We start from the raw sequence: 27,039 nt of genomic DNA, 5'->3' as shown, positions 1-27,039 counted from the left end.
AAGAGGGATGGGGTTAGATGGGGGTAAAGGTTAGGGTCATATTATGGAATTCTAAGGCTGGTGTTTAGTTTAGGATTGGGTGCAAAGGGAAGATGTGTCCTGGTTTTAGAGTTTGGGGCAGTGAAATCATTCGAGGTGGATGGTTACGTTTGGATGCTTACTTGGTTTGGGTTATGTTTATATGTTAGGGTTCGGGTACAGATTGATGGTTGGGGTTGGTTGCCATTGGAAGGATTGTGTCCCGCATTTAGGCCTATGAGTGACGGACAGGGCTAGGGTGTGTCTTGAAGTCTAGGGTTAAGCGCGACTGACGGACGTGTCCTAGTTGTGCTAATGATGTATGTTCTGCAATATATATATATATATATATGCTTGGGGTGAGGGTAGCGATCGAGGCGGGTTAGGGTTTTGAGGGTGGAGATGGGTGTAGCGTCAGAGTTCTGGTTAGGGTAAAATGGATAAGCTTATATTTATGGCTGGGGTTCTGGTAAGGGTCATGCTAAGGAATAGGGTAATGGGGTTGGTGTTAGGTAGTTAAGGTAACAATCAATCATTCACAGTTGTTGTTGGAGTTTACGATAGGAGTTTAGGTCAGGATTAAGTGTGTAAGTAAAAGGCACGTCCCAGGTTTACAATGTCGTGTTAGGTTTTGGGGTGGAAGGTTCGCTTGATAGAGTTGTGTTAAATCATAGGGTTTGGGTTTGGGGTCAAGTATGATGGTGGCATGTGTTCTAAATTTAGTGTTTTGGGCAGGGTTAGAATTCAATAGTTGTGGTTGGATACTTCCTAATAATTGGGGTTGAATAGCAGGGATGGGATGATTCGTTTGTTAGAATTAGGGTTAAATGGTAAGGGTTCAGAGTTTTAGTTACACGTAATTGTGACCAGAGTGTGTGTCCTAGTTTAACAGTTTTGTGTGAGGTTGGGTTGGGTTGGTTTACATTGGATGGACTGCATTGATACAGCATGTTAGTATTAGGGTTGAATAGTAAGGGCTGTGGGTAAGGGTTGCACTTAAGTATACTGTGGTTGTGTCCTAGGTGTAGGCTTCGGGTATGGTTTACGTTGGGCAGTGCTGTTGTATGTGCTTGGGTTAAGGTTTAGGGCAATGTGAGAAGAATGTAAGTGTCCTGGTTATGGGGTTTTGGTATGTCTAACAATTATGTAAATGCATAAAAATAAGGTTAGGGATGGGTAGAGATTGGAGTTAGGGTTTTGGGATGGGCTATGCTTAGGGTCAGAGTTTGTGCAGAAGTGTCAGAATTATGGGTTATGGGTGGGGCTGCAATGTAGGGTTAGGTGTTAGTTGTGATATGATGCACCTGAGTTTTAGAGCTAGTGTTGTGTTGGGGTTAGGGTTCCTGTGAAATTGTTAGTGTTAGAGTGAGTTGATTAGAGATGGAGTTGGTGGAATAGGAGTGAAAGTTGGAGTTTGGGCTAGATGGATGGTTGATAGTGTTGGCCTTTGGCTATGCTTATGGTTAGATGTGGTTAGATGCTTGGGGTTGGCAGTTTGGACTGGAATCCGTGCAAGAGTTGCATGCTTGGGGTTGGAAATTTGGTTTTGGATTGGGGTTAGGGTTAGATGATTAGTGTTGTGAGTTGGGAGTTAAGGTTAATGCTATGGTTAAATGAGTAGGAATAGGAGTTTGAGGTAGGATCAAGGTTAGGCTTGGATAGTTAGTGTAGGGAATTAGGGTTGGGACATGGTTTTGGATTATGGTTTGATTAATTTTGGGATTAAAGTTGGTGTTGGGTTAGGTCTTTGTTTAGAGTTAGATGACTGGCATTATGAGTTTGGCTTGGCATCATGGATTATGGTTGGATGCATAGTGTTGGCAGCTGGTATTGTATGGATTGCTAGTGTGTTAGGTTTATATGATCAGGTTTGGGAGTTTGGGTTGGGCTCACATGTAGATTCGAATGCCTAGGGTTCAGTGGTGGAGTTGGGAAAAGTGTTAGGATTAGGGTTAGATGATTATGGTAGGGGTTAGTGGTGGCTTAAGTGAGGGTTAGACGATTTGTGTGGGGATAGTGGTTCAGGTCAGATGCTTAGTTTTTGGACTGGGGATAAGGTTCATTTGGTTAGGGTTAGATGATAAGGTCTCAGAGTTTGAGTCGGGATCAGAGTTGGGGTTGGATACTTAGGTCTGAGGTTACATTGGGGTTAGATGATTTGGTTTGGTGGTTACTGTTAAATGCTCATGCGAAGCTAGATTTGGAAGGTGTTAAATGGATAGGGAGGTTGGGTCGGTATTATTGGTAGTAGAAGAGAGGGTGGGTAGGGGGAGTGGAAGTAATTTATCGGCAGTGATGTCTTTTTTACTTCTTGTAGGGAGCGGTAGTACTAGTTCGATGTTTTTCAGTTTTTGGGTCTCTATGGTTGTTTGGAAGGTAATCAGGTGGTGGTCAGTCCATGGTTGAGGTAGTATTTTAGTGATAGTAATGTCACAATTCAGATTGGCTACCCAGTCTAATATTCGCCCTTTTGTGTGCGTAGGGGCAAGGACTTTTTGGGTTAGGCCATGATCAGTCAATAAGGTTTCAATGGAGAGGGCATGTTTATCCTTTGGGTCCTTAAATCCTAGGTTAAAATCTCCTAACAATAGGAGCTGTGAGGTATCCTTGATGTTGTTAGTAAGGAGACTAGAAAGGTCTTCTTCAAAGGTGCCAATTGGACCAGGAGGTCTGTATATTAAGAATATGGATAGGGTACTATTATCTGAGATAGGGAGTTTGGCTGAGAGTAACTCGCAGGATTTAATATCGGGGGTGTGGTCAACCTTAGAGCTAGTTTCGGTTTTGGCAATAATAGCAAGGCCTCTGCCTCTGTCATTGGGCCTGTCAGCTCTAAGAATTTGATAGTTCTCTGGTATGGCTAACATAACGGCTGGGCCAGTTGCGTCATGAAGCCAGGATTCCGTAATCGCTAGGATGTCTAAGTCGTCCAAGGTGAGTATGTCTGCAATTTCTGTGGAATGCGCCTTGAGGGATCTGGCATTAATAATAGCTCCTGTGATAGTTGTAGTTTTGTTCTGCCCTTGGGTAGAGGAAGTTCTTTGTTTAGGGCAATTCTTTCTGGGAAGATATTTTGGCAAGGTTACTGCGAGAGGAATGGATAGCTTAAGGCCTGTAACTTGGGCCTGATGCCTGGGGTGCGAGTCTAAGGCGGTAGTTCTATTGGTCTTTGGTTCGTATATCCGGGGCAGTCTTGCTCGGAGTCTTAGGTTTCTTTGCTGCATGGTATGAGGGTGGAGTAGGCCATTATTATAAAGGCGCAAGTAAGTGTCAATTGTATGATTGTTCGTTGAAACTTTATAGGGGCACAGTTGTGGTTTATGGTGTGAATTGAGTGGCAGGGGCAAATATAGCCAGTAGCTGACTAGCGAGTGTCGAGGGGTGCTAGGCGGCTATACTAGCATAGGTTGGGAGGTTTCGTTCAGTTCCTGGGTAGTGTGGTCTGGCTAAGTTAGCTGGGTCAATTTAGGTTAATGGCCTTGCCTGCTACCAGAGGAGGCTAGTTAAAGTTAGATCATCTGGCAGTATATGCTCGGTGGATAGGTCAGTTCAAATCAAGGCAGTGTATGTGGGCAAGAGAAGGCTTAGTACAGGACACGAACAACAGGCAATATATGCTGGCTAAGTAAGTCAGTTCAGGATCCACAGATAGTATATACTGGCCAGGTAGGTCCGTTCTAAATCAGTGCAATCAACAGGCAATATATTCTGGCTAAGTAAGTCAGTTTAGGAATCACAGATAGTATATACTGGCTAGGTAGGTCAGTTCTAAATCAACGCAATCAACAGGCAATATATGCTGGCTAAGTAAATCAGTTCAGGATCCACAGATAGTATATACTGGCTAGGTAGGTCAGTTCTAAATCAGCGCAGTCAACAGGCAATATATGCTGGCTAAGTAAATCAGTTCAGGATCCACAGATAGTATATACTGGCTAGGTAGTTCAGTTCTAAATCAGCGCAATCAACAGGCAATATATGCTGGCTAAGTCAATCATTTCAGGATCCACAGATAGTATAGACTGGCTAGGTAGGACAGTTCTAAATCAGTGCAATCAACAGGCAATACATCCTGGCTAAGTAAGTCAGTTTAGGAACCGCAGATAGTATATACTGGCTAGGTAGGTCAGTTCTAAATCAGCAGGCAATAAATGTTAGCTAGGTACGTTAGTTCAAATCAAGGCAATGTAAACTAACAGGTAGGCTAGATATGATTGCTGGATATGCCAGTCCAATTGAAGCAATAGCAATAGCCCAAATGTGCTAGTTGGGTGGGCGAGAGCAAAATAATACAGTTCCAAGACAGTGGCCCTCATTACGACCCTGGCGGTAAGGGGTTTACGCCAGCGTTAGCTGCGCCAACCCCTTACCGCCAACTACGAGTTCCCAGAGCGCCATGGTCACTTTTCCGCCCGCTTTTTGCGGGCGTAAAAATCCATGGCGCTATGGGACCTCGGTGTTAATTACGCCACCGTAGTGTACGGTGGCGTAATTAACACCTTCCCCACTCCCATTGAGCCCTATGGGGCCGAAATGGGAATGGGGAAGGGTAAATGGGTCAATGGGGACTTACCGCCCCGCCGACCTCGGAATGGGGCGGTAAGTCCGCCATCCGCCATGGCGTAAAGGGACTTTGCGCCATGGCGGAAAAGTCCGCCGATGGCGGAAAAAATCCGCCAGGGTCGTAATGAGGGCCACTGTGTGCTAACAGTCGTAGGTAGGTTCACATTAGGATCACTAGGCAGGAAGACCAATTCAGTTTCCGTCAGTAGCAGGGATTGTTAGCAGGAATAGGTAAAGTGCTGCGTAAGTGATAAGGTACATACCCAGAAAGTTTAGATAGGTCTAGTAGGGTATTACAGTGTCAGTATCACGTTATATGTTATACAGCAAGCCACAGTAATTTAAAATCTGGCACACATGGTACATCAAATAAAAAAAAATAGGGTACATAAGGCAGGGGGTGTGACACAGTGCTGTCCTTGTCAGTTATGAATATAATACTAGTATCAGGGTTTCAGGCGGATTATAGCCGCCGGCAGCATCGAATATAGAACATGCGGTACATTTCATACATTTCTGTATGTTTCGTGCATTTCAGGCAGATTAGGCTCTGCATAGGGATAGACAGGGTAAGTAGCGTACAAGTGGGGGTTACAACGGTTGATCAGAGTTTAGAATGTTACGCCGTTGGACCTGCTTGTGCAGGTAACGTATGGGGTATGTGCCGCTTGCAGAAGCATAGTTTACGGGTGGCAGATAGCGGGGGTATTAATATCTAATCCTTGAATGTGCCTTGATGATGATGTCGACAAGTAGTTGAAGCTGAGTGGTCGTTGGAAATCTTACTACTCAGGTGCAGAGTTTCTGGCTGACGGCATGATCGGCAGGTTTAGTGTTAGCGTTAAATGGCTATGGTTATGTTGAGTTTGGATTTGGGTTAGGCGTGATAGGAGAACATGCAGTAGTAGTAGTTCGGTTAGTACTGTAGGTTAGTTTTAGGATTTATGTTGGGTTGAGTTACAGGGATTAATGTGATGTAATGAAGTCCACAAACTGTAGATTTAGGTGTGATATAAGAATGCTTTGGTTGTTGGATTAGTCCAGGACTCGGTGTGAGGTGAGGATGCGCTAGTTGTTGGGCTAGGCCACGAGTAGCGGTGATGTGAGGATGTGCTGGATGTTGGGTTGTGGCTTAGGGTTAGTTTTGGGATTTTCAGTTGGATTCCAGTTAAGTGTGATGTTACAAAGTTAGCTTAAGGGATAGGTTACGGTTACGTATATTGTGGGGATGTTTGCTCATTTTAGGTTTGATGGGGTTAAGTGTGAGAGGAGGGTGTGTGCTACTTGCAAGGTTTAGGGTTGGGCGTTAGTGTTAGAATTAGGGTTATGTTATGGTTAGGACGAGGGTTAGGGGAAGGGTGTTTAGTTTATTGGCTAGTACTTTGTGTTGGGGTTTGGGATTTGGGGCTAAAGTTAGGTGTAACTGGAGAATGCACATTAGTTGCTGGGTTAAATTTAGGTTTGATGAGGATTGGCTAGCTGCGGGATTGGGACTTAGTGGTATTGTTAGAATGTTGTGTTTCGGTTAGGATTAGGTTTGATGGGAGGTTACGTGCTGGTTGAAGGTTTAGGGAAGTCTCAGTGGTAGGATTAGTGATAGGGCAGTCTTAGAATTAGGGGCAGGGATGGGATTAGGATAAATTGGGATATGAAGATGGAATATTTGCAGCGTTAAGTATTGTGTCATTGGGGTTTTATATTTGGTTTAGGGTTAGATGTAGGTATGATTGAAAAATATACAACAGGTGTCCGAATAAGGTAGAGATGTTGACTGGTTGTTGGGTTAGGGTCAAGGCAGATGATTAAGGTTCCGTGTGGTGGGAGCAATCACTTTAGTTGTAGGTGTTTTTGAGGGGTCTGCTAGTTATGTGTTTTAATTTGGCGGTTAGTGTAGGCTGGAGGTTAGTGTTGGGATTATGTGCTGACTTGGGGTTAGATGCGATAGCAGCAATTAAGGGATGTGTAATGGTTGCCTTTGAAGTGACAATATGCGCGTAGGGTTAGGGTTGGTAGGCAGAGTGTTAGGTGTTAGTAATATGTTTTAGTTTAGGATTAGGTGACGATTATGGCTAGAATTATGGCAGGGTCAGGGTTAGGGGTTTGTTCTAGGGTTAGGGGTTTGTTCGAGGGTTAGGTTTAGGGGTTTGTTCTAGGGTTAGGGGTTTGTTCTAGTGTTAGGGTTAGGGGTTTGTTCTAGGGTTAGGGGTTTGTTCTAGGGTTAGGTTTAGGGGTTTGTTCTAAGGTTTGGGGTTTGTTCTAGTGTTAGGGTTAGGGGTTTGTTCTAGGATTAGGGGTTTGTTCTAGGGTTAGGTTTAGGGGTTTGTTCTAGGGTTAGGGGTTTGTTCTAGGGTTAGGTTTAGGGGTTTGGTCTAGGGTTAGGGGTTTCTTCTAGGGTTAGAGGTTTCTTCTAGGGTTAGAGGTTTGTTCTAGGGTTAGGGGTTTGTTCTAGGGATAGAGGTTTCTTCTAGGGTTAGGGGTTTGTTCTAGGATTAGGGGTTTGTTCTAGGGTTAGGTGTTTGTTCTAGGTTTAGGGGTTTGTTCTAGGGTTAGGTTTAGGGGTTTGTTCTAGGGTTAGGGGTTTCTTCTAGGGTTAGGGGTTTCTTCTAGGGTTAGGGGTTTGTTCTAGGGTTCGAGGTTTGTTCTAGGGTTATGGGTTTGTTCTAGGGTTAGGATTAGGGGTTTGTTCTAGGGATAGAGGTTTCTTCTAGGGTTAGGGGTTTGTTCTAGGGTTAGGATTAGGGTTTTGTTCTAGGGTTAGAGGTTTGTTCTAGGGTTAGGGGTTTGTTCTAGGGTTAGGGGTTTGTTCTAGGATTAGGGGTTTGTTCTAGGGTTAGAGGTTTGTTCTAGGGTTAGGTTTAGGGGTTTGTTCTAGGGTTAGGGGTTTGTTCTAGGGTTAGGGGTTTGTTCTAGGGTTAGGTTTAGGGGTTTGTTCTAGGGTTAGGGGTTTGTTCTAGGGTTAGGTTTAGGGGTTTGTTCTAGGATTAGGGGTTTGTTCTAGGGTTAGGGGTTTGTTCTAGGGATAGAGGTTTCTTCTAGGGTTAGGGGTTTGTTCTAGGGATAGAGGTTTCTTCTAGGGTTAGGGGTTTGTTCTAGGCTTAGGGGTTTGTTCTAGGGATAGAGGTTTCTTCTAGGGTTAGGGGTTTGTTCTAGGGTTAGGATTAGGGGTTTGTTCTAGGGTTAGGGGTTTGTTCTAGGGTTAGGTTTAGGGGTTTGTTCTAGGGTTAGGAGTTTGTTCTAGTGTTAAGGTTAGGGGTTTGTTCTAGGGTTAGGGGTTTGTTCTAGGGTTAGGGGTTTGTTCTAGGATTAGGGGTTTGTTCTAGGGTTAGAGGTTTGTTCTAGGGTTAGGGGTTTGTTCTAGGGTTAGGTTTAGGGGTTTGTTCTAGGGTTAGGGGTTTGTTCTAGTGTTAGGGTTAGGGGTTTGCTCTAGGGTTAGGGGTTTGTTCTAGGGTTAGGGGTTTGTTCTAGGGTTAGGGGTTTGTTCTAGTGTTAGGGTTAGGGGTTTGTTCTAGGGTTAGGGGTTTGTTCTAGGGTTAGGGGTTTGTTCTAGGATTAGGGGTTTGTTCTAGGGTTAGAGGTTTGTTCTAGGGTTAGGCTTAGGGGTTTGTTCTAGGGTTAGGGGTTTGTTCTAGTGTTAGGGTTAGGGGTTTGTTCTAGGGTTAGAGGTTTGTCCTAGGGTTAGGTTTAGGGGTTTGTTCTAGGGTTAGGGGTTTGTTCTAGGGTTAGAGGTTTGTTCTAGGGTTAGGTTTAGGGGTTTGCTCTAGGGTTAGGGGTTTGTTCTAGGGTAAGGGGTTTGTTCTAGGATTAGGGGTTTGTTCTAGGATTAGGGGGTTGTTCTAGGGTAAGGGGTTTGTTCTAGGGTTAGGGGTTTGTTCCAGGGTAAGGAGTTTGTTCTAGGGTTAGGGGTTTGTTCTAGGATTAGGGGTTTGTTCTAGGGTTAGGGGTTTGTTCTAGGGTTAGGTTTAGGGGTTTGTTCTAGGGTTAGGGGTTTGTTCTAGGGTTAAGGGTTTGTTCTAGGGTTAGGTTTAGGGGTTTGTTCTAGGGGTAGGGGTTTGTTCTAGAGTTAGGGGTTTGTTCTAGGGTTAGAGGTTTGTTCTAGGATAAGGGGTTTGTTCTAGGGTTAGGGGTTTGTTTTAGGGTTAGAGGTTTGTTCTAGGATTAGGGGTTTGTTCTAGGGTAAGGGGTTTGTTCTAGGGTTAGAGGTTTGTTCTAGGGTAAGGGGTTTGTTCTAGGGTTAGGGGTTTGTTCTAGGGTTAGGGGTTTGTTCTAGGATTAGGGGTTTGTTCTAGGGTTAGGTTTAGGGGTTTGTTCTAGGGTTAGGTTTAGGGGTTTGTTCTAGGGCTAGGGGGTTGTTCTAGGGTTAGGGGTTTGTTCTAGGGTTAGGGTTAGGGGTTTGTCCTAGGGTTAGGGGTTTGTTCTAGGATTAGGGGTTTGTTCTAGGGTTAGGGGTTTGTTCTAGGGTTAGGCTTAGGGGTTTGTTCTAGGGTTAGGGGTTTGTTCTAGGATTAGGGGTTTGTTCTAGGATTAGGGGTTTGTTCTAGGGTTAGGGGTTTGTTCTAGGGTTAGGTTTAGGGGTTTGTTCTAGGGTTAGGGGTTTGTTCTAGGATTAGGGGTTTGTTCTAGGGTTAGGGGTTTGTTCTAGGGTTAGGTTTAGGGGTTTGTTCTAGGGTTAGCGGTTTGTTCTAGGATTAGGGGTTTGTTCTAGGGTTAGAGGTTTGTTCTAGGGTTAGGTTTAGGGGTTTGTTCTAGGTTCAGGGGTTTGTTCTAGGGTTAGGGGTTTGTTCTAGGGTTAGGTTTAGGGGTTTGTTCTAGCGTTAGGGGTTTGTTCTAGGGTTAGGTTTAGGGGTTTGTTCTAGGGTTAGGTTTAGGGGTTTGTTCTAGGTTCAGGGGTTTGTTCTAGGGTTAGGGGTTTGTTCTAGGGTTAGGTTTAGGGGTTTGTTCTAGCGTTAGGGGTTGTTCTAGGGTTAGGTTTAGGGGTTTGTTCTAGGGTTAGGGGTTTGTTCTAGGGTTAGGTTTAGGGGTTTGTTCTAGGTTTAGGGGTTTGTTCTAGGGTTAGGGGTTTGTTCTAGGGTTAGGTTTAGGGTTTTGTTCTAGGTTGAGGGGTTTGTTCTAGGGTTAGGGGTTTCTTCTAGGGTTAGGTTTAGGGGTTTGTCCTAGGTTTAGGGGTTTGTTCTAGGGTTAGGGGTTTGTTCTAGGGTTAGGTTTAGGGGTTTGTTCTAGGGTTAGGGGTTTGTTCTCGGGTTAGGGGTTTCTTCTAGGGTTAGGGGTTTATTCTAGGGTTAGGTTTAGGGGTTTGTTCTAGGGTTAGGGGTTTGTTCTAGGGTTAGGTTTAGGGGTTTGTTCTAGGATTAGGGGTTTGTTCTAGGGTTAGGGGTTTGTTCTAGGGTTAGGTTTAGGGGTTTGTTCTAGGGTTAGGTGTTTGTTCTAGGATTAGGGGTTTGTTCTAGGGTTAGAGGTTTGTTCTAGGGTTAGGTTTAGAGGTTTGTTCTCGGGTTAGGGGTTTCTTCTAGGGTTAGGGGTTTCTTCTAGGGTTAGGGGTTTGCTCTAGGATTAGGGGTTTGTTCTAGGGTTAGGTTTAGGGATTTGTTCTAGGGTTAGGGGTTTGTTCTAGGGTAAGGGGTTTGTTCTACGGTTAGGGGTTTGTTCTAGTGTTAGGGTTAGGGGTTTGTTCTAGGGTTAGAGGTTTGTTCTAGGGTTAGGTTTAGGGGTTTGTTCTAGGGTTAGGGGGTTGTTCTAGGGTTAGGGGTTTGTTCTAGGGTTAGGTTTAGGGATTTGTTCTAGGGTTAGGGGTTTGTTCTAGGGTTTAGGGGTTTGTTCTAGGGTTAGGGGGTTGTTCTAGGGTTAGAGGTTTGTTCTAGGGTTAGGTTTAGGGGTTTTTTCTAGGGTTAGGGGTTTGTTCTAGGGTTAGAGGTTTGTTCTAGGGTTAGGTTTAGGGTTTTTTTCTAGGGTTAGGGGGTTGTTCTAGGGTTAGGTTTAGGGGTTTGTTCTAGGGTTAGGGGTTTGTTCTAGGTTTAGGGGTTTGTTCTAGGGTTAGGGGTTTGTTCTAGGGTTAGGTTTAGGGGTTTGTTCTAGGGTTAGGGGTTTGTTCTAGGGTTAGGGTTTTTTTCTAGGTTTAGAGGTTTGTTCTAGGGTTAGGTTTAGGGGTTTGTTCTAGGGTTAGGTTTAGGGGTTTGTTCTAGGGTTGGGGGTTTGTTCTAGGGTTAGAGGTTTGTTCTAGGGTTAGGGGTTTGTTCTAGGGTTAGGTTTAGGGGTTTGTTCTAGGGTTAGGTTTAGGGGTTTGTTCTAGGGTTAGGGGTTTGTTCTAGGGTTAGGGGTTTGTTCTAGGGTTGGGGGTTTGTTCTAGGGTTAGATTTAGGGTTTGTTCTAGGGTTAGTTTTAGGGGTTTGTTCTAGGGTTAGGGGTTTGTCCTAGGGTTAGGGGTTTGTTCTAGAGTTAGAGGTTTGTTCTAGGGTTAGGTTTAGGGGTTTTTTCTAGGGTTAGGGGTTTGTTCTAGGGTTAGGGGTTTGTTCTAGGGTTAGAGGTTTGTTCTAGGGTTAGGTTTAGGGGTTTGTTCTAGGGTTAGGGGTTTGTTCTAGGGTTAGGGGTTTGTTCTAGGGTTAGGAGTTTGTTCTAGGGTTAGGGGTTTGTTCTAGTTTTAGGGGTTTGTTCTAGGGTTAGGGGTTTGTTCTAGGGTTAGGTTTAGGGGTTTGGTCTAGGGTTAGGCGTTTGTTCTAGGGTAAGGGGTTTGTTCTAGGGTAAGGGGTTTGTTCTAGGGTTAGGGGTTTGTTCTAGGGTTACGTTTAGGGGTTTGTTCTAGGGTTAGGGGTTTGTTCTAGGGTTAGGGGTTTGTTCTAGGGTTATGTTTAGGGGTTTGTTCTAGGGTAAGGGGTTTGTTCTAGGGTAAGGTGTTTGTTCTAGGGTTAGGGGTTTGTTCTAGGGTTAGGTTTAGGGGTTTGTTCTAGGGTTAGGGGCTTGTTCTAGGGTACTGGGTTTGTTCTAGGGTTAGGGGTTTGTTCTAGTGTTAGGGTTAGGGGTTTGTTCTAGGGTTAGAGGTTTGTTCTACGGTTAGGTTTAGGGGTTTGGTCTAGGGTTAGGGGTTTGTTCTAGGGTTAGGGGTTTGTTCTAGGGTTATGTTTAGGGGTTTGTTCTAGGGTAAGGGGTTTGTTCTAGGGTAAGTGGTTTGTTCTAGGGTAAGTGGTTTGTTCTAGGTTTAGGGGTTTGTTCTAGGGTAAGGGGTTTGTTCTAGGGTTAGGGGTTTGTTCTAGGGTTAGGTTTAGGGGTTTGTTCTAGGTTTAGGGGTTTGGTCTAGGGTTAGGGTTTGTTCTAGGGTTAGGAGTTTGTTCTAGGGTTATGTTTAGGGGTTTGTTCTAGGGTAAGGGGTTTGTTCTAGGGTAAGTGGTTTGTTCTAGGGTAAGTGGTTTGTTCTAGGTTTAGGGGTTTGTTCTAGGGTAAGGGGTTTGTTCTAGGGTTAGGGGTTTGTTCTAGGGTTAGGTTTAGGGGTTTGTTCTTGGGTAAGGGGTTTGTTCTAGGGTTAGGGGTTTGTTCTAGGTTTAGGGGCTTGTTCTAGGGTTAGGGGTTTGTTCTAGGGTTAGGGGTTTGTTCTAGGGTTAGGGGTTTGTTCTAGTGTTAGGGTTAGGGGTTTGTTCTAGGGTTAGAGGTTTGTTCTAGGGTTAGGTTTAGGGGTTTGTTCTAGGGTTAGGGGTTTGTTCTAGGGTTAGAGGTTTGTTCTAGGGTTAGGTTTAGGGGTTTGTTCTAGGGTTAGGGGTTTGTTCTAGGTTTAGGGGTTTGTTCTAGGGTTAGGGGTTTGTTCTAGGGTTAGGGGTTTGTTCTAGGTTTAGGGGTTTGTTCTAGGGTTAGATGTTTGTTCTAGGGTTAGGTTTAGGGGTTTGTTCTATGGTTAGGGGTTTGTTCTAGGGCTAGGTTTAGGGGTTTGTTCTAGGGTTAGGGGTTTGTTCTAGGGTTAGGTTTAGGGGTTTGTTCTAGGGTTAGGGGTTTGTTCTAGGGTTAGGGGTTTCTTCTAGGGTTAGGAGTATGTTCTAGAGTTAGAGGTTTGTTCTTGGGTTAGGTTTATGGGTTTGTTCTAGGGTTAGGGTTTTGTTCTAGGTTTAGGGGTTTGTTCTAGGGTTAGGGGTTTGTTCTAGAGTTAGAGGTTTGTTCTAGGGTTAGGTTTAGGGGTTTGTTCTAGGGTTAGGGGTTTGTTCTAGGTTTAGGGGTTTGTTCTAGGGTTAGGGTTTGTTCTAGGGTTGGAGGTTTGTTCTATGGTTAGGTTTAGGGGTTTGTTCTAGGGTTAGGGGTTTGTTCTAGGGTTATAGGTTTGTTCTAGGGTTAGGGTAAGGGGTTTGTTCTAGGGTTTGGTTTAGGGGTCTGTTCTAGGGTTAGGGTTTTGTTCTAGGGTTAGGGGTTTGTTCTAGGGTTAGAGGTGTGTTCTAGGGTTAGGGGTTTGTTCTAGGGTTAGGGGTTTGTTCTAGGGTTAGGTTTAGGGGTTTGTTCTAGGGTTAGGGGTTTGTTCTAGGGTAAGGGGTTTGTTCTAGGGTTAGATGGTTGTTCTAGGGTTATGTTTAGGGGTTTGTTCTAGGGTTAGGGGTTTGTTCTAGGGTAAGGGGTTTGTTCTAGGGTTAGGGGTTTGTTCTAGGGTTAGGGGTCTGTTCTAGGTTTAGGGGTTTGTTCTAGGGTAAGGGGTTTGTTCTAGGGTTAGGGGTCTGTTCTAGGTTTAGGGGTTTGTTCTAGGGTAAGGGGTTTGTTCTAGGGTTAGGGGTCTGTTCTAGGTTTAGGGGGTTGTTCTAGGGTAAGGGGTTTGTTCTAGGGTTAGGGGTTTGTTCTAGAGTTAGGGGTTTGTTCTAGGGTTAGAGGTTTGTTCTAGGGTTAGGTTTAGGGGTTTGTTCTAGGGTAAGGGGTTTGTTCTAGGGTTAGGGGTTTGTTCTAGGGTTAGGGGTCTGTTCTAGGTTTAGGGTTTGTTCTAGGGTAAGGGGTTTGTTCTAGGGTTAGGGGTCTGTTCTAGGTTTAGGGGGTTGTTCTAGGGTAAGGGGTTTGTTCTAGGGTTAGGGGTTTGTTCTAGAGTTAGGGGTTTGTTCTAGGGTTAGAGGTTTGTTCTAGGGTTAGGTTTAGGGGTTTGTTCTAGGGTAAGGGGTTTGTTCTAGGGTTAGGGGTTTGTTCTAGGGTTAGGGGTCTGTTCTAGGTTTAGGGTTTGTTCTAGGGTAAGGGGTTTGTTCTAGGGTTAGGGGTCTGTTCTAGGTTTAGGGGTTTGTTCTAGGGTAAGGGGTTTGTTCTAGGGTTAGGGGTTTGTTCTAGGGTTAGGGGGTGTTCTAGGGTAAGGGGTTTGTTCTAGGGTTAGGGGTCTTTTCTAGGTTTAGGGGTCTGTTCTAGGTTTAGGGGTTTGTTCTAGGGTAAGGGGTTTGTTCTAGGGTTAGGGGTTTGTTCTAGGGTAAGGGGTTTGTTCTAGGGTAAGGGGTTTGTTCTAGGTTTTGGGGTCTGTTCTAGGGTAAGGGGTTTGTTCTAGGGTTAGGGGTTTGTTCTAGGTGATAGGGGAATTGATAGGTGAAATAGGGTGATGTGCTTGTTGTTGGGTCGAGGGGGTATTGTCAGGGTTAGGGTTGAGGGTTTGTTTTAGGTGATATGGGATTTGCTTGTGGTACAATTGAGGCGTTATTTTTAGGAATTTTATGGGATAGGAGTGGGCGTGATGGAGGATTTATGCTCGTAGGGTTATGGTTGGGGAGTTAGCGTTCTTGTAGTGTTTGGGTTTGCGGATGATAGAGGATAAAGTGGTGGCCATACTTGAACTGACGGGCTGTTTTTCAATTTGCGTCTTCCTCTCTAATCCACCTCACTCTTTGTTCACACCAGAATCTCTCCGACCTTGACACCAAGATCCAGGAGAAAGCCATGAAGGTGGACATGGACATCTGTCGACGCATCGACATCACCGCCAAGCTCTGCGACGTGGCGCAGCAGCGCAACTGCGAAGACATGATCAAAATGTTCCAGGTGAGGACGAGGGGGAGTCAGGGACACAGTGGAGGAGAGGGACATGAAGACAAAGTAGAGGGAGCGAGAGAGATGCACCGACCCCTGGGTATAGGGACAGGGGAGCTGAAAGAGATACTGGGTTAGAAGGAGGCCGTAGGGCGTAGAGGGACCCAGCAACATTGGGGGCAGAGTCACAGCTGCTGACATATGCACAGACAAGGACAACAAGCCGGGAGAGGCAGGAATAAAGTGACATGGGTGGAGGCAACGCCGGGGTAGGGATACTGTGCAGAGAGAGGGAAGGGCTGGGATTGACACAATAGGTAGAGACAAGCAGAGAGATGAGGGACAATGAATGGGAGCCGGGCGATACCTAGAGGAGTAGGCGTCGGGCCATCAGTGTGGGGCAAAACAGGGTCACACCGACAAGGTAGAACCAGAGGATATCCCAGAACACAGAAATAAAGACGACTAGAGAGAGACTCGAAGGACACGTGTGCAGAGAGGCGCGTGAGGATGAGGGGGGCCAGAGGGTTCACAGACACACATGGGTACAAAGGCGGGCAGCTTGGCAGAAGCACAGGAGCAAAGAGGGTCGGCCAGAGGCCCGAGAGGAAGAGCCAAGTTGGGTACATGCGGGAACAAGCATTGGTAAAGCTAGCAGTTTGAGTTTTTCTGTAGGTATGGGACAGGCATTTTCTAGGCATTGATGTAATGGTACTAGCAGGCCTATAGCTCACAAAAGCTGGAAAATAGAGTGATGACCTGGGCATATGCTGGCATACCTGGCAAATTCCCATCTAATACCTCTAGCCAAAGCTGTTGGCTTTATCATTGCTTGTCTTTAACAAGACCTTGGTGCCTGGAAGAGATATAAATCAAGTGGCTGAAGGCACGTTTGTTTAAGACATTTTTAGTACACCAGTAGCCATGTACAGCTGTAATTAAGCCAGTAACCCCTAGCAGGCTGCTTTGAAATGACAGGCTAAAGTTTGATGATCTCACTTCATAGAGGGAACTCAAATAGGTCACAGGAGGATGTGCTTCGGTGGGGAGGGCAGGTCATGGTTGGGAATGGCCATAGGGATTAGCATTGCCTGGGGCAGTCAATCGGTGGGCAACTAGCCAAACAACACCCACAAGATGTGTGTCCCTCCTCACATGTCCTCCCCCTCCTACCCGTACCCCAATGCAATAGTATTGGATTATAGGTGGCGCTTAATCGCCCCCTAATAGCCCAACAATACAGGGTGTGGGGAGGGACAGGACAGTGAAAGACAGGTGAAAGCAAGCGGTGTACAGCACACATGGAGCTACAGTGGCAAAGGCATAGGGAGCAAGAACTGGGCAGAGAGACTATGACGCAAATACACACGGGAGCACAAGGCAGAGGCGTAGACAGGGTAGGGTCTGAATGGGCAAGGCCCAACCTAAATCTGTAAACACCCACTGAGCATCGCTGTGCAGGCATTTACAGATCAGAATGGCATTGCGGTAGGCCCAACTACATTAGCTTCAGGCTCCACCTGTTAGACAATCCTGGCTACGCCTCTGGCACAAGGAGCTCTGCAAACATTCACAGACATGATGGGGTGGGCATGAGGCGAAACAGGGCGGGACATAAGGTCAACCAGATTGTTGAAGGGGCAGAGAGAAAGATTGACAAGGGGAAACTTGTCTGCACGTCAGAATGCAGGGACATAGGGTAACAGAAAAACATGGCTGAAAAGTCGTGGCAGATGCTTTTACGGACATACCGAACTGGGACAGCAGGGGGAGCTGCAGGTCTGAATTGAGGTGTCTTGAAGGAGTTCTATTTGGGTAACGATTCTGGAATACTAGGGATGCTGTCAGTCTAGATCATGGTTGTCCCTACTCCGGGCATCAAGGGCCGGAATCCTGATGGTTTTCTGGATATCGCTCATTAAATATTCATGAGAAAAAATGTGCATACATTTAGTATCATTGTATACAAATTTATCTCATGAATATTAATGAGGGGTATCCAGAAAACCCATCATGGAGCCGGCCCTCGAGATCTGGAGTTGGACAACCCTGGCAGATGGATTAACATTGCCACGGGTGGGCAACACTAGTGCAGAAAACAGGTCAGGATCCAGATGCAATGAGATGCATCAGCCAAGTTGTGCATGCGGGCCACAGTACTTGAACACTCGGTGCAGCAGAGCAGGGATGAGGTGTGTTGCCAGAGTGCAATGTGGGTCTCAGGAGTGGGACAGGTGAAGCCTCGAGTCAGGATTGTGATGAGTTGGCAGCGTTGTCTACAGAGGCGTAGCCAGGATTGTCTAACAAGTGGGGCCTGAAGCTAATGTAGTTGGACCCACAGCGGTGACATTAACATCTGTAAATGCCCACACAGCGCTGCTCAGTGGGCATCTACAGATTTTGGGTGGGCCATGTCCGCTCAGGCCCTACCCTGTCTACGCCTCTGGTTGTCTATGGGTTTCAGTACTGCAACAGAATGGGGGTGCTGCAGGTCTCAGTCGAGGTGCCCTAGTAAAGTTGCATATCTGCCACCCAATAGTGAAACAAATGGTACTGGAGAGCAGAAATGATGTGCATTGACAGATTTGTGTCTGGTTTCCGTTATTGGATTGGTACAGGGTATACATATATGTGTTGGCAGAGATGAATGAGGGTCCAGTGCTGGGATAACTATGGGGCCACCATATGCCAGATATAATGTTCATTGGCAGCAGTTTGTTGTGGGTTATTTTAATGGAACAGTAGGTGGCGCTATAAGTCATGATTAAGGTGCACTGGGAGAGCTGCTTGAGGGCTACTGGATATATTATAGTGCATGATTGGAGTGTGCAGGCGGAGCTGTGTTTCACAGTGAGTCCATGGTCTGATTCCAAAATGAGGCAGCTTTGAGCCAAACCTATTGTTTTGAATGATGTGACTCTCCTGGATGAAACCAATATGGCTGCTTTCAAGAAACCTATCAGCAGCTTTTAGCCAATCAAATGTTATATTTATGGTTTACTATAAAGTCTTACAGCTGCTCAGGTGTTTGAAGCACTCTCTCTGGAGACTCTGTGGAGTACCCGAGGTTGCCCGTCCCTACTCTAAGCAGGGTGTTGGCCCCCTTAAGTGTGATCAGCTCCGCTAGACAGAGTAGCCATGGATTAGCAGCCAATTTAGAAATATAAGCTCTCAGAATGATACAAAAGTGCACATAGAAACAGGAAACATGTACGTAAATAATAGCACATAACATAAATTCACATAATGGCACATAAAATCCTAAAGCAAAACAAAAGAGGTGATGGCTGGAAGCTTTAGAATGAATCTTAACCACTGGCATTGCTCTGGGCAAACCTCCAGGCCATCGTTCTTTGCCTGCCAAGCCATTTCAAAAGGGGAAAGACCATATGCAAATCACCTTGCCCCCCCACCAATGGGGCAGTTCATCCCAAACTACTAGATCACATCCCTTCTGCACGAGACCACAAGCATCCCCAGACATGTTTCAGCCTTGTTGGGCCTCATCAGTGAGGAGTAGCTTGGGTCTCTAGGCCCAGCAGGCACGGGACCCACGTCTGGACATACCGGTCCCACTCAGGGTGACAAAGCAAAAACAAAGAGGTGATGGCTGGAAGGTTTAGAATGAATCCTAACCACTGGCATTGCTCTGGGCAACCCTCCAGATCATCGTTCTTCGCCTCCCAAGCCATTACAGAAGGGGAAAGACCATATGCAAATCAGGCTTGGTCCCACCCCAAAAGGAGCAGTCCAGCCTGAACTGCTAGATCACATCCCTTCTGCACGAGACCACAAGCATCCCCAGACATGTTTCGGCCTTGTTGGGGTTCATCAGTGAGGAGTAGCTTGGGTCTCTAGGCCCAGCAGGCACGGGACCCACGTTTGGGCATACTCGTTACACTCTGGTGACTGTAGGAAAACAAAAGGGATGATGGCTGGAAGGTTTATAATTAATACATAGCATAAGGCCATGCGCTCCCTGCCTGTTATATGACCCCCCAGTGTGCAACAGTAGACCCTGCAGTGGAATAAAGATGCAGTAGTCACATGATGCTAGTAACTCATTTATTTAGTTTGACATATATTGGGCATCCACTAGACTGGCAGTGCCGAACGGCACTTCGACACAGCTTTGCACTCTTTTGTTCCCGTACTTGTTCTGTGCCAGTTGCTTGCACAATGCTTTGCCCGCAGGGTGTGCAGCTCAAGTCGACCATATTGAGCAAGAAGAGGGACAGGGCGGAACACCGGGAGGGGAGGAACAAGGTAGGGAGGTTATTACACCATGTCCCTTTGTGGGATCCAAACACGTCCAATACGGTTCAAAGTCAATGTTGTGGTGTTTTTTGTAGTCTTCTCCCTCTGGAGGCACTTCATGGCTCATTGCATCTCTACAGCCTCTTGGGAGTGTGTACCCCGTATTTGTGGCCATGGGCTTTGTGGCTTGCGTCTTCCCATTGTTTGGTGATGCATACCGAAAAGGTTTGGGACTCTTGCGGCTCGGGGTCTTTGTTCTGCATGGCATTTCAACGATTCTCTCTGTTTGGTCTTCCTTTGTTCTCCACAAAACCATTGAAGAAGTCACAGCTGTGGGTGGTCATGAGTTTGTGTCTGCTGTTGTTGCACTTAGCTCCTTTTCCTGAATGGATAGAGTTGGTTACAACTTTTTGGACGTTCCATGGCAGAATGTGTTAATGCACAGCTCCTTTGGACTTTGTTGGACTTAAACCTTCCCCAGACCCTTTTCTAGGATTGGAATGTGGAGTGGTGGCACGTCTACCAATGAAAGCTGCTTCCCAATGTTTCTAGATCTCACCTTCTCTCTTACTTTGATATGTGATGGTACTTTGGTGCATGTCTTGTATTGGGTGAACGGTGGCTTCTTGCTTTCCTGAGCATCTTTGTTCAGTCTGGTCAATTGTAATGTTTCCTTCATGAGCGGTTGTTTCTTTCAGCTTCACCATTCCCTCTCGGGTGGTACGATGACGCCAAGTGATGAGTTATTCCATATTGTTTGAAGTAGGTGACCCCAGCATTTGAGGGAAATTTGATGCCATTGTTTGAGGCTGTGTTTGTTATACTCTTCTTTATTGAAGAGTTCTTGAAAGGCTGTAAGTTTGTATGCTCTGATGATCTCCTGGAGAAATAAAGGTTCAAGCCATTTCGAGGCATAATCAGTTATGTAATGTAAAGTGGTCTTGCATAGCACATCCTTACCATTTTAGCTGCTTTGGTTGTGCAAGAAAAGAGGAGGGGGGATGGTGTTGTTAGTGGGATAGAAGGAAAGGCAGGTGGAAGTCCTGTAGATTTCATGAGTGCAGGACGGAAGTTCCCACATTCTGATTGTGTGATTCTACGTGGATAGTGGCCTGGAATAGGGTTAGAGAGGTGAGCAGTGGCTTTGCTCCATTGGGCTCTGGAGGATAGCTCAGGGGCAACGTGCTCGCTTTGGAAGCAAGACGACACGGAGCAGCACAGGTTCGATCCCCGGGTCCGCGCTTAGAAACCTCTAGGTATTAAGCGCATTATAAATACCCTATCATATCATATCATTGGTGCAGTGCATAAGGAGGCACCCTGCTGCCATGCACAAGGGTACATTGTGGATGTAGTGTAAGATGGACAAGTAAGGATGTGAGAAAGGAAAGTTAGAGGGGAGAGAATGGTTAGTAGAGGGGGCATTTTTTGGTTCAGTATAGTTCAGCCAGTGTTTTTTGAGGATTTGGTTGTAGCCGGTTGCATGTCTTTATACTGAAATATTTTATATTGAATGAACATATCTCTAATATTTTATAGTGAATGCACTTGTTTATTTATGTATTTTCTTGGGCGGGTCCCTCCAAACCTCTGTTTCCCACCCCTAAAAACCCACCCCAACCGTTTCCCAAACATATTTAACCCTTTACCCATCCCTAAATGCATTCAATATAAAATATTAGATATATGTTCATTCTATATAAAGGATTCGATATAAACAATGTATACCATTGTGACCAATGTTGGCCAAGTTTCGTTCTGTCTTGCTTTTTAGATAAAAGGTGTGCAGAGAGATCGACACAAACACTTCCAAAACCTGTGCTGTTGAGCTGAAGCCTTGTGCACCAGCCTGTTGCATGCTCATAACTGTGTTGGTCTGACTCCACTTGAAACGTGATGATATTAGAAAGGATGTCATGTTTTTCAAAATAATCACTTTGATACTAACATCACAATTGCCAAACTAGATAATAGCTAAGTTTAATCGTTGCAATTGGCTGTTTCCAATACACCGTAACAAACAGACAAGACTGAGATCTTGACCACATTTCTTAAAGATGTTAGAAAACGCTGACCCATGAGTATTTATGTATTTGTATTTTGTCTTTTAGCCAGATCATCGGTAGATGAATTTGACAGATGGTCTTTTTTTAACAATTTAAAGATGTATTAAAATTGTCTTTGTTGCTGATACCTATGTCCATGTGATTTATGCAGTTAAGTGTATATAACAAACACTTACAAGTTTTCTCATCCCTCTGACAGTGTGTAGGGAAGTTGGGTAGCAAGTGGTATATTTTTGCTTGTGTTCATAGTCCACTTGAAACGTGGCATGGAAACTGACCCGACCTCTCAAAGTCCTTTGCTGGTGAGGTCAGTGTTGGTTTTGTATGATGTTGGCAGATCGAGTTCCATCTGGTCAGTGTTAACCAGACATGTGCACCTGCTGGTTAGAGTTTTGTTATGGTTTTGTGCCGATGTCGCTTGAGATGTCTGGTCCCGCGTGGTTTCAGTATATGGTTGTGGTAGAGGTTCTTGATGTTCCGGCTTAGCTGTGTGGGCAGATTGGCTGATGAGTCTGATTTCCCATACTTCCTTGCTGATGTGTTATGTTCAGGTCCAGTACATGTTTGCAGCAGTGTTCACTGGATTATATTTCTTGCATAGAGTCCAACCCGACTGAGTCCGTTCTCCAGTGATCCTTTGCTGATGAGTCTTGTTTGGGTTTGTGGTATGTTCGTATAACCAGGGATGGGAGGTTCCTTCTGGTTGAATGTTGCGGCGCTTGAGCATCTGCTGGCTGAGGTTTTAGTGCTGGTCTCATTCGGATGATAGTTGAAAGGCCAGGCTTGCCATGGTTTTCTGAAGGTCATGTAGTCTTACAGTGTGCACAGGTGTTTGGGCATAGATTTCCAGAGTTTGGTTGAAAGGAAGATCCTCTGTGGTGTTTCTGGTTTTTACTGCTACTACACCGTCATTGCTAGATCAAAGTTATCTCCATGGACAGCAGCAAATGAATTTATTTGTGATGGATTCTGGTCCCATACAGTGTAAGGTGCAGTGGGATAAGCAGAGTTGTGAATGGAATCGTTTGATCAGGGGCCAGAGGAGGGTTCGGTGGGCTGGAGCGATGTTTTGTATCTTTAAATTCTCGCAAGTCTAGATTCCTCATTTTGGATTCTTTGTAGCCTGGTCGGCAGGTAGTCCGGAATCCCCAAATTAGGACTGTTGGCGTAATCTAGTCTTGATGGTACTAGTACGATCATTGCCAAGGCTGCGTGCATAAAGGTCAGGTAGGGTGCAAAGAGCCAGATAATAACACCTTGAAAGAAGCAGCTCTTTAAATGGCCTTCACCTGTGGTTCGAATGTGGGCACGCTGTGCATCATGAGTCTGAAATGTCCGACTGTTCTCATAGACAGCGGGCAAAGGTAGAAGTTCTTCACACCGGGGGATACATATGAGGCTTCATGGTGTGAATCGTTAAACCATAAACCATGAATTCAGTTTTGGCTTGGCTCAGTTTCACTCCCTGGCAATGAGACGTGCTGCGATCTGGTTCATTCTGTGCAGAATTTGCTTGTGAGCTAGCTCATGATTTGGGTACCATCTGCATCGCCGAAGAATGTGAGGCTTGAGTCGTTAATACGTTACCAAGGCAGGATCATGCATAAGCTGCAAAGGAAAGGAGGTAGACTAGATGCTGCATGGGAGGTTGCAGGAATGTGACCTAAAAGAGCCATATATGTGGTTTCAGTCCTCTCGGTCAGAAATGAGGTGTTCCGGCATAGAGTAGTCCATTTTGATGTGATTTCCTCCGGTCTTTATAGTAGAAACCTATGGCTGATTGTGATGAAAGTGGTGGAAATGTCCAGCAATATGAGTGCACTAGACACATTGGCTGCATTATATTTTAGGATGTCCCATATCGAGCCTGGACTGTGCTCCTCTTATTGGTCAATCTATGTTGGGACTCGTGGATGAGGCTGTTGCTTTCAATAGATTCTCGCAGATGTTGGTAAATACACTTCTCACTGGTGAACTGGGTGTGGGAGATTGGTCCGTAGTTTGCTGGATCGATGGGGTTCATTGTGGGTGTTTTAGCAGGGGGCTTGACTCAAGCCGTTTTGAAGGCCTTTGAGGTGCAACCCCTTGCTCAATGGAGGCATTCAGGAGGACCAGGATGGAGGGTATTGGTCATGTTATTTTGTATACATGGGGTGGGGGGGTCTTCTTGTGAGTGTACTGAATAGCTAGCGTTAACCATGGTCAGAAGGTCTTGGGTAGAGCAGGGGCAAAAAGCTTTGAGTGATGGGATCACTGGTTTCACGGGGGCTGTTTCCATTGCTGGAATTGGTGCAGTTGGTCCTCTCTTTTCCAATGGTCCTGGACCTGTTGACTATTGTTGACAGTGTTTTGCTTTGGAGTCACAGAGTTGTTGAGATGGTGTTGGAGTTGTATTACAGGCTGCTGGAATTTTGAATTTGTTGTTTGTGAAGACTTCCTTCTGGCCCTGTTGCTAGTGATCCTTATTTGCTTTGATTGTTTCGGCTCTATGCAACCAGAGCTGCCAAAGGTAAGATAATATGTCTGTAGGTAGGTCATTTACTGTCTAGAGTTTCTTTAACATTTGGTTTACTTTTGTTGAGGAGTTTGAGCATTAACCATTTAGTGAATTGTTATTTTTGTAACACGTTGGAGGGCTTCTTAGGGTCTATAATATTAAGGGTGTTGATTATCCAGTTATGGGTGCTATTAAGTAGCTCATCCATCATTCTCCAGATAATTTTCGGTTGTTGGCTGGAACATGTAGGATGTTGTCCAGTTGGATCTCCTTTCAAGGCACGATTAATGTTGGAGAGCTTCCTTTGTCTATGGAAGTCATGGTGCCTCAGTGAAGAGGCTTCAGGGGATGGAGTGGTGGTCTTCCCCAGGGTAAGATAACTGTAGAGGAAAGAGTGGTGAAAATCCTGTTGTGGAAGACACCATCCAATGTGTAACCAGCTGTGTAGGCGGGTCCTTTAACTAGTCACTTGAGGGGTAAGACACCAAGATTTACAGAAAGTGATTCTGTAGCTTCTTTGTCCTCGTTTCAGCCAAAGAGTGAAACCTCCCAATATGGTGAGGGGTTGGTGGTCTTCCAAATCATTGGTGACCTCATCCGCCGGGGTGGCTGTGAAAGATGTGTTGCATGAAGGTGGCTTGTAGACGTGAAGGAAGCTTAGCATGGATGAGCATGAGGTGGAGCAGATTAGGAAAATTGATTGGGATGACGTCAAAGGGTGTGATTGTAACGTTGATAGTCTTTGTGAACAAGTGCAATTCCTCCTCGTCTCCTGGCTATTCTGTTGGTGAATTTCATCTTGTGAACTATGGGGAGTGGCATTTTGTATAATGGCTGAGTACTCCTATGTGCACTCGGCCTCTGGGAGGAATACTGGGTCTATTATATCCTTGCTGAGAATGCCGTATATGTTAGTGAACTCTTTGGTCCTAGTGCAGGCTAGATTAGAAGACATCTGTTTCCCGCATCTTCTTTGACACCGTGTTGCGTTGCTATGTTTGTTCCTTCCTTTGGGGTGTGGCATCTCAGTGGTGTTGCATTCATCATCAAAAAGGTTAGGCAGGTTTGTCTTTGTGTCTGGTTGGTCGTCTTGACTACAGGGACTGTTGGTGGCACGAAGTTGTTTTGTGGTGAAAGGTGTAATCTGTGTTGACTTCCTGAAGAGAGTAGTTTCTGGTTGTCTGTATGTTTGGTGGTGAGTGTCCGGTCTTTGCTGCTTCCCTTGTTTTGTAGTGGTCTGAGAATTGAGTGGATGTCTTGCAGTGAAGAAGTGACCTCTGGTTGTGGTGCAAGAAGTTGTGTAATGAGGTTTCATGATATGAAGACTGTAAGAGGTGGGTTGTCAGGACTACTGCTAGCGACTGTGACTTGGTGATTGATTTATTGATGTCTTCTAGGAGAACTCCTTGGCTTTCCTGGCTTTCTTCTCCTTTCGTATCCTGCTATCTTTCTGTTCCTAGGGCATGATGTGGTCTTGCAGTGTAGTCGTGTGGTATGATATGATTGATATAATTGGTTATTTATAACACGCTTAATACCCAGAGGCTTCTAAGCGCGGACCCGGGGATCGAACCTGTGCTGCTCTGTGTTGTCTTGCTTCCAGGGTGAGCACGTTGCCCCTGAGCTATCCTCCTGAGACAAAGTTGATTTGAATAGGTTTCAAAGCAAACCGTTGTGATGGTAAAGGGACTGGGGGGATGCCTACTTACATTTGAGGTCCCTCTTTTTTGGCACAGGCTGTTTCCTTCTTTTGAAGGTTCAGTCTCATGGGTAGAGGCCTGTGCTCATGGTGAGGTGATGGGGAAGCAAACATAGCAAGTCACCTACCAAGGCGCATGGTAACAGTGGAGCAGCAGTTAATGCGGGACAGCTGGAAGTGAGGTCAGCAGTGTGTCTAGGGCACCAGGGAAGTTATACAGTAATACACTGTGGAAACAGTTTATTTGGATCACCAGTGGGGCCGATGATAATAGAGTAGGCCAGGGAGCAGCACCACCACAGACAGCAATTGATCTAGAACACCAGGCAGAAACATACAGTGGGCAACAATGTATCCAGGGAAACCAGGGAGCAACCAAGAGCGGGCAACAATGTATCCTAGGCAACCAAGGAGCAAATTACATTGGGCAACAATGTAACTAGGGCAACCAGGGAACAAAATACAGTGGGCAACAATGTATCTAGGGTAACCAGGCAGCAAATTACAGTGGCTCTAGAATCCAGACAGCCAGTGGTTAAAATACACAGAAGTGACGATATAGTGGCCAACGGTATGCATAGGGCACTCGGGGCGAAACTATGTTGGACCACAATTAATCAATGAAAAGCAGGGCACACAGGGAGGAAAATACAATGGGCAACAATTGGTACAGTGAGCAGCAGCATTTAAAACAGTTGCCAGAATTAGCTAAGGTCAACCAGGGAGCAAAATACAGTGGGGTGGCATTTCATCTAGGAAAAGCTGGGAGCAAGTGCAGTGTAGTGGCTTTTAATCTAGTACCACCTAAGGAACAAATACAGTGGGCTGACCATTAATTCAGTTGCCCACAGTTAATGTAGGGCAACCATGGTGAAAAATGCATTGGGGCTAAAACTAACTTAGGGCAACTAGAGAGCAAAATCATAGTGGAGTGACAACAAATCTAGGGCCAGACCAGGGAACAACTAATACAGTGAGAAACGAATAATCTAAACCAGCCAGGAAACTGGTGACAGAGATGCAACAATGAATGCAGCTGTAAACACATGCAGTGTGGCAGCAATGACTCAGGGAACAGAATAGAGTGGGCAGACCATGAATCTGGGGCAACCAGGAAACTGGTGACAGAGATGCAACAATGAATGCAGCTGTAAACAAATGCAGTGTGGCAGCAATGACTCAGGGAACAGAATAGAGTGGGCAGACCATGAATCTGGGGCAACCAGGAAACTGGGGACAGAGACACGGCAATGAATGCAGCTGTAAACAAATGCAGTGCGGCAGCAATGACTCAGGGAGCAGAATATAGTGGACAAACCATGAATATGGGGCAACCAGGAAAGTGGGGACAGAGACGCGACAATGAATGCAGCTGTGAACAAATGGAGTGTGGCAGCAATGACTCAGGGAGCAGAATAGAGTGGGCAAACCATGAATCGGGGGAAACCAGGAAGTGGGGACAGAGACACAACAATAAATGCAGCTGTAAAGAAATGCAGTGCGACAGCAATTTCTCAGGGAGCAGAATAGAGTGGGCAAACCATGAATCTGGGTCAGACAAGAAACTGGGGACAGAGATGCGACAATTAATGCAGTGCGGCAGCAATGACTCAGTGAGCAGAATATAGTGGACAAACCATGAATCTGGGGTAACCAGGAAAGTGGGGACAGAGACGCGACAATGAATGCAGCTGTAAACAAATGCAGTGCGGCAGCACTGACTCCGGGAGCAGAATAGAGTGGGCAAACCATGAATCTGGGGCAACCAGGAAACTGGAGACAGAGACGTGACAATGAATGCAGCTGTAAACAAATGCAATGCGGCAGCAATGACTCAGGAAGCAGAATAGAATGGGAAAACCATGAATCTAGGGTAACCAGGAAACTGGGGACAGAGATGCGACAATTAATGCAGCTGTAAACAAATGCAGTGCGACATCATTGACTCAGGGAGCAGAATAGAGTGGGCAAACCATCACTCTAGGGCAACC

At 45.7% G+C, this 27,039-nt stretch overlaps 1 protein-coding gene across 4 annotated transcripts in view; it reads left to right on the top strand.

The window, feature by feature from the left end:
- The window catches only part of IFFO1 (intermediate filament family orphan 1), a 264,382-nt gene that overhangs the window by 123,097 nt on the left and 114,246 nt on the right, over positions 1-27,039 (top strand). For all 4 annotated transcript variants that reach the window (XM_069650681.1, XM_069650677.1, XM_069650678.1 and 1 more), the window contains one exon: positions 14,401-14,541. In XM_069650681.1, the coding sequence (XP_069506782.1) occupies positions 14,401-14,541 (141 nt within the window). The remainder of the gene's footprint in view (positions 1-14,400; positions 14,542-27,039) is intronic.

Source organism: Ambystoma mexicanum, chromosome 3p, assembly GCF_040938575.1.
Source record: "Ambystoma mexicanum isolate Mex_15411 chromosome 3p, UKY_AmexF1_1, whole genome shotgun sequence".
Taxonomy (NCBI): domain Eukaryota; kingdom Metazoa; phylum Chordata; class Amphibia; order Caudata; family Ambystomatidae; genus Ambystoma; species Ambystoma mexicanum.
Note: the sequence above shows the minus strand (reverse complement) of the source record. Positions and strands in the feature narration are given on the sequence as shown.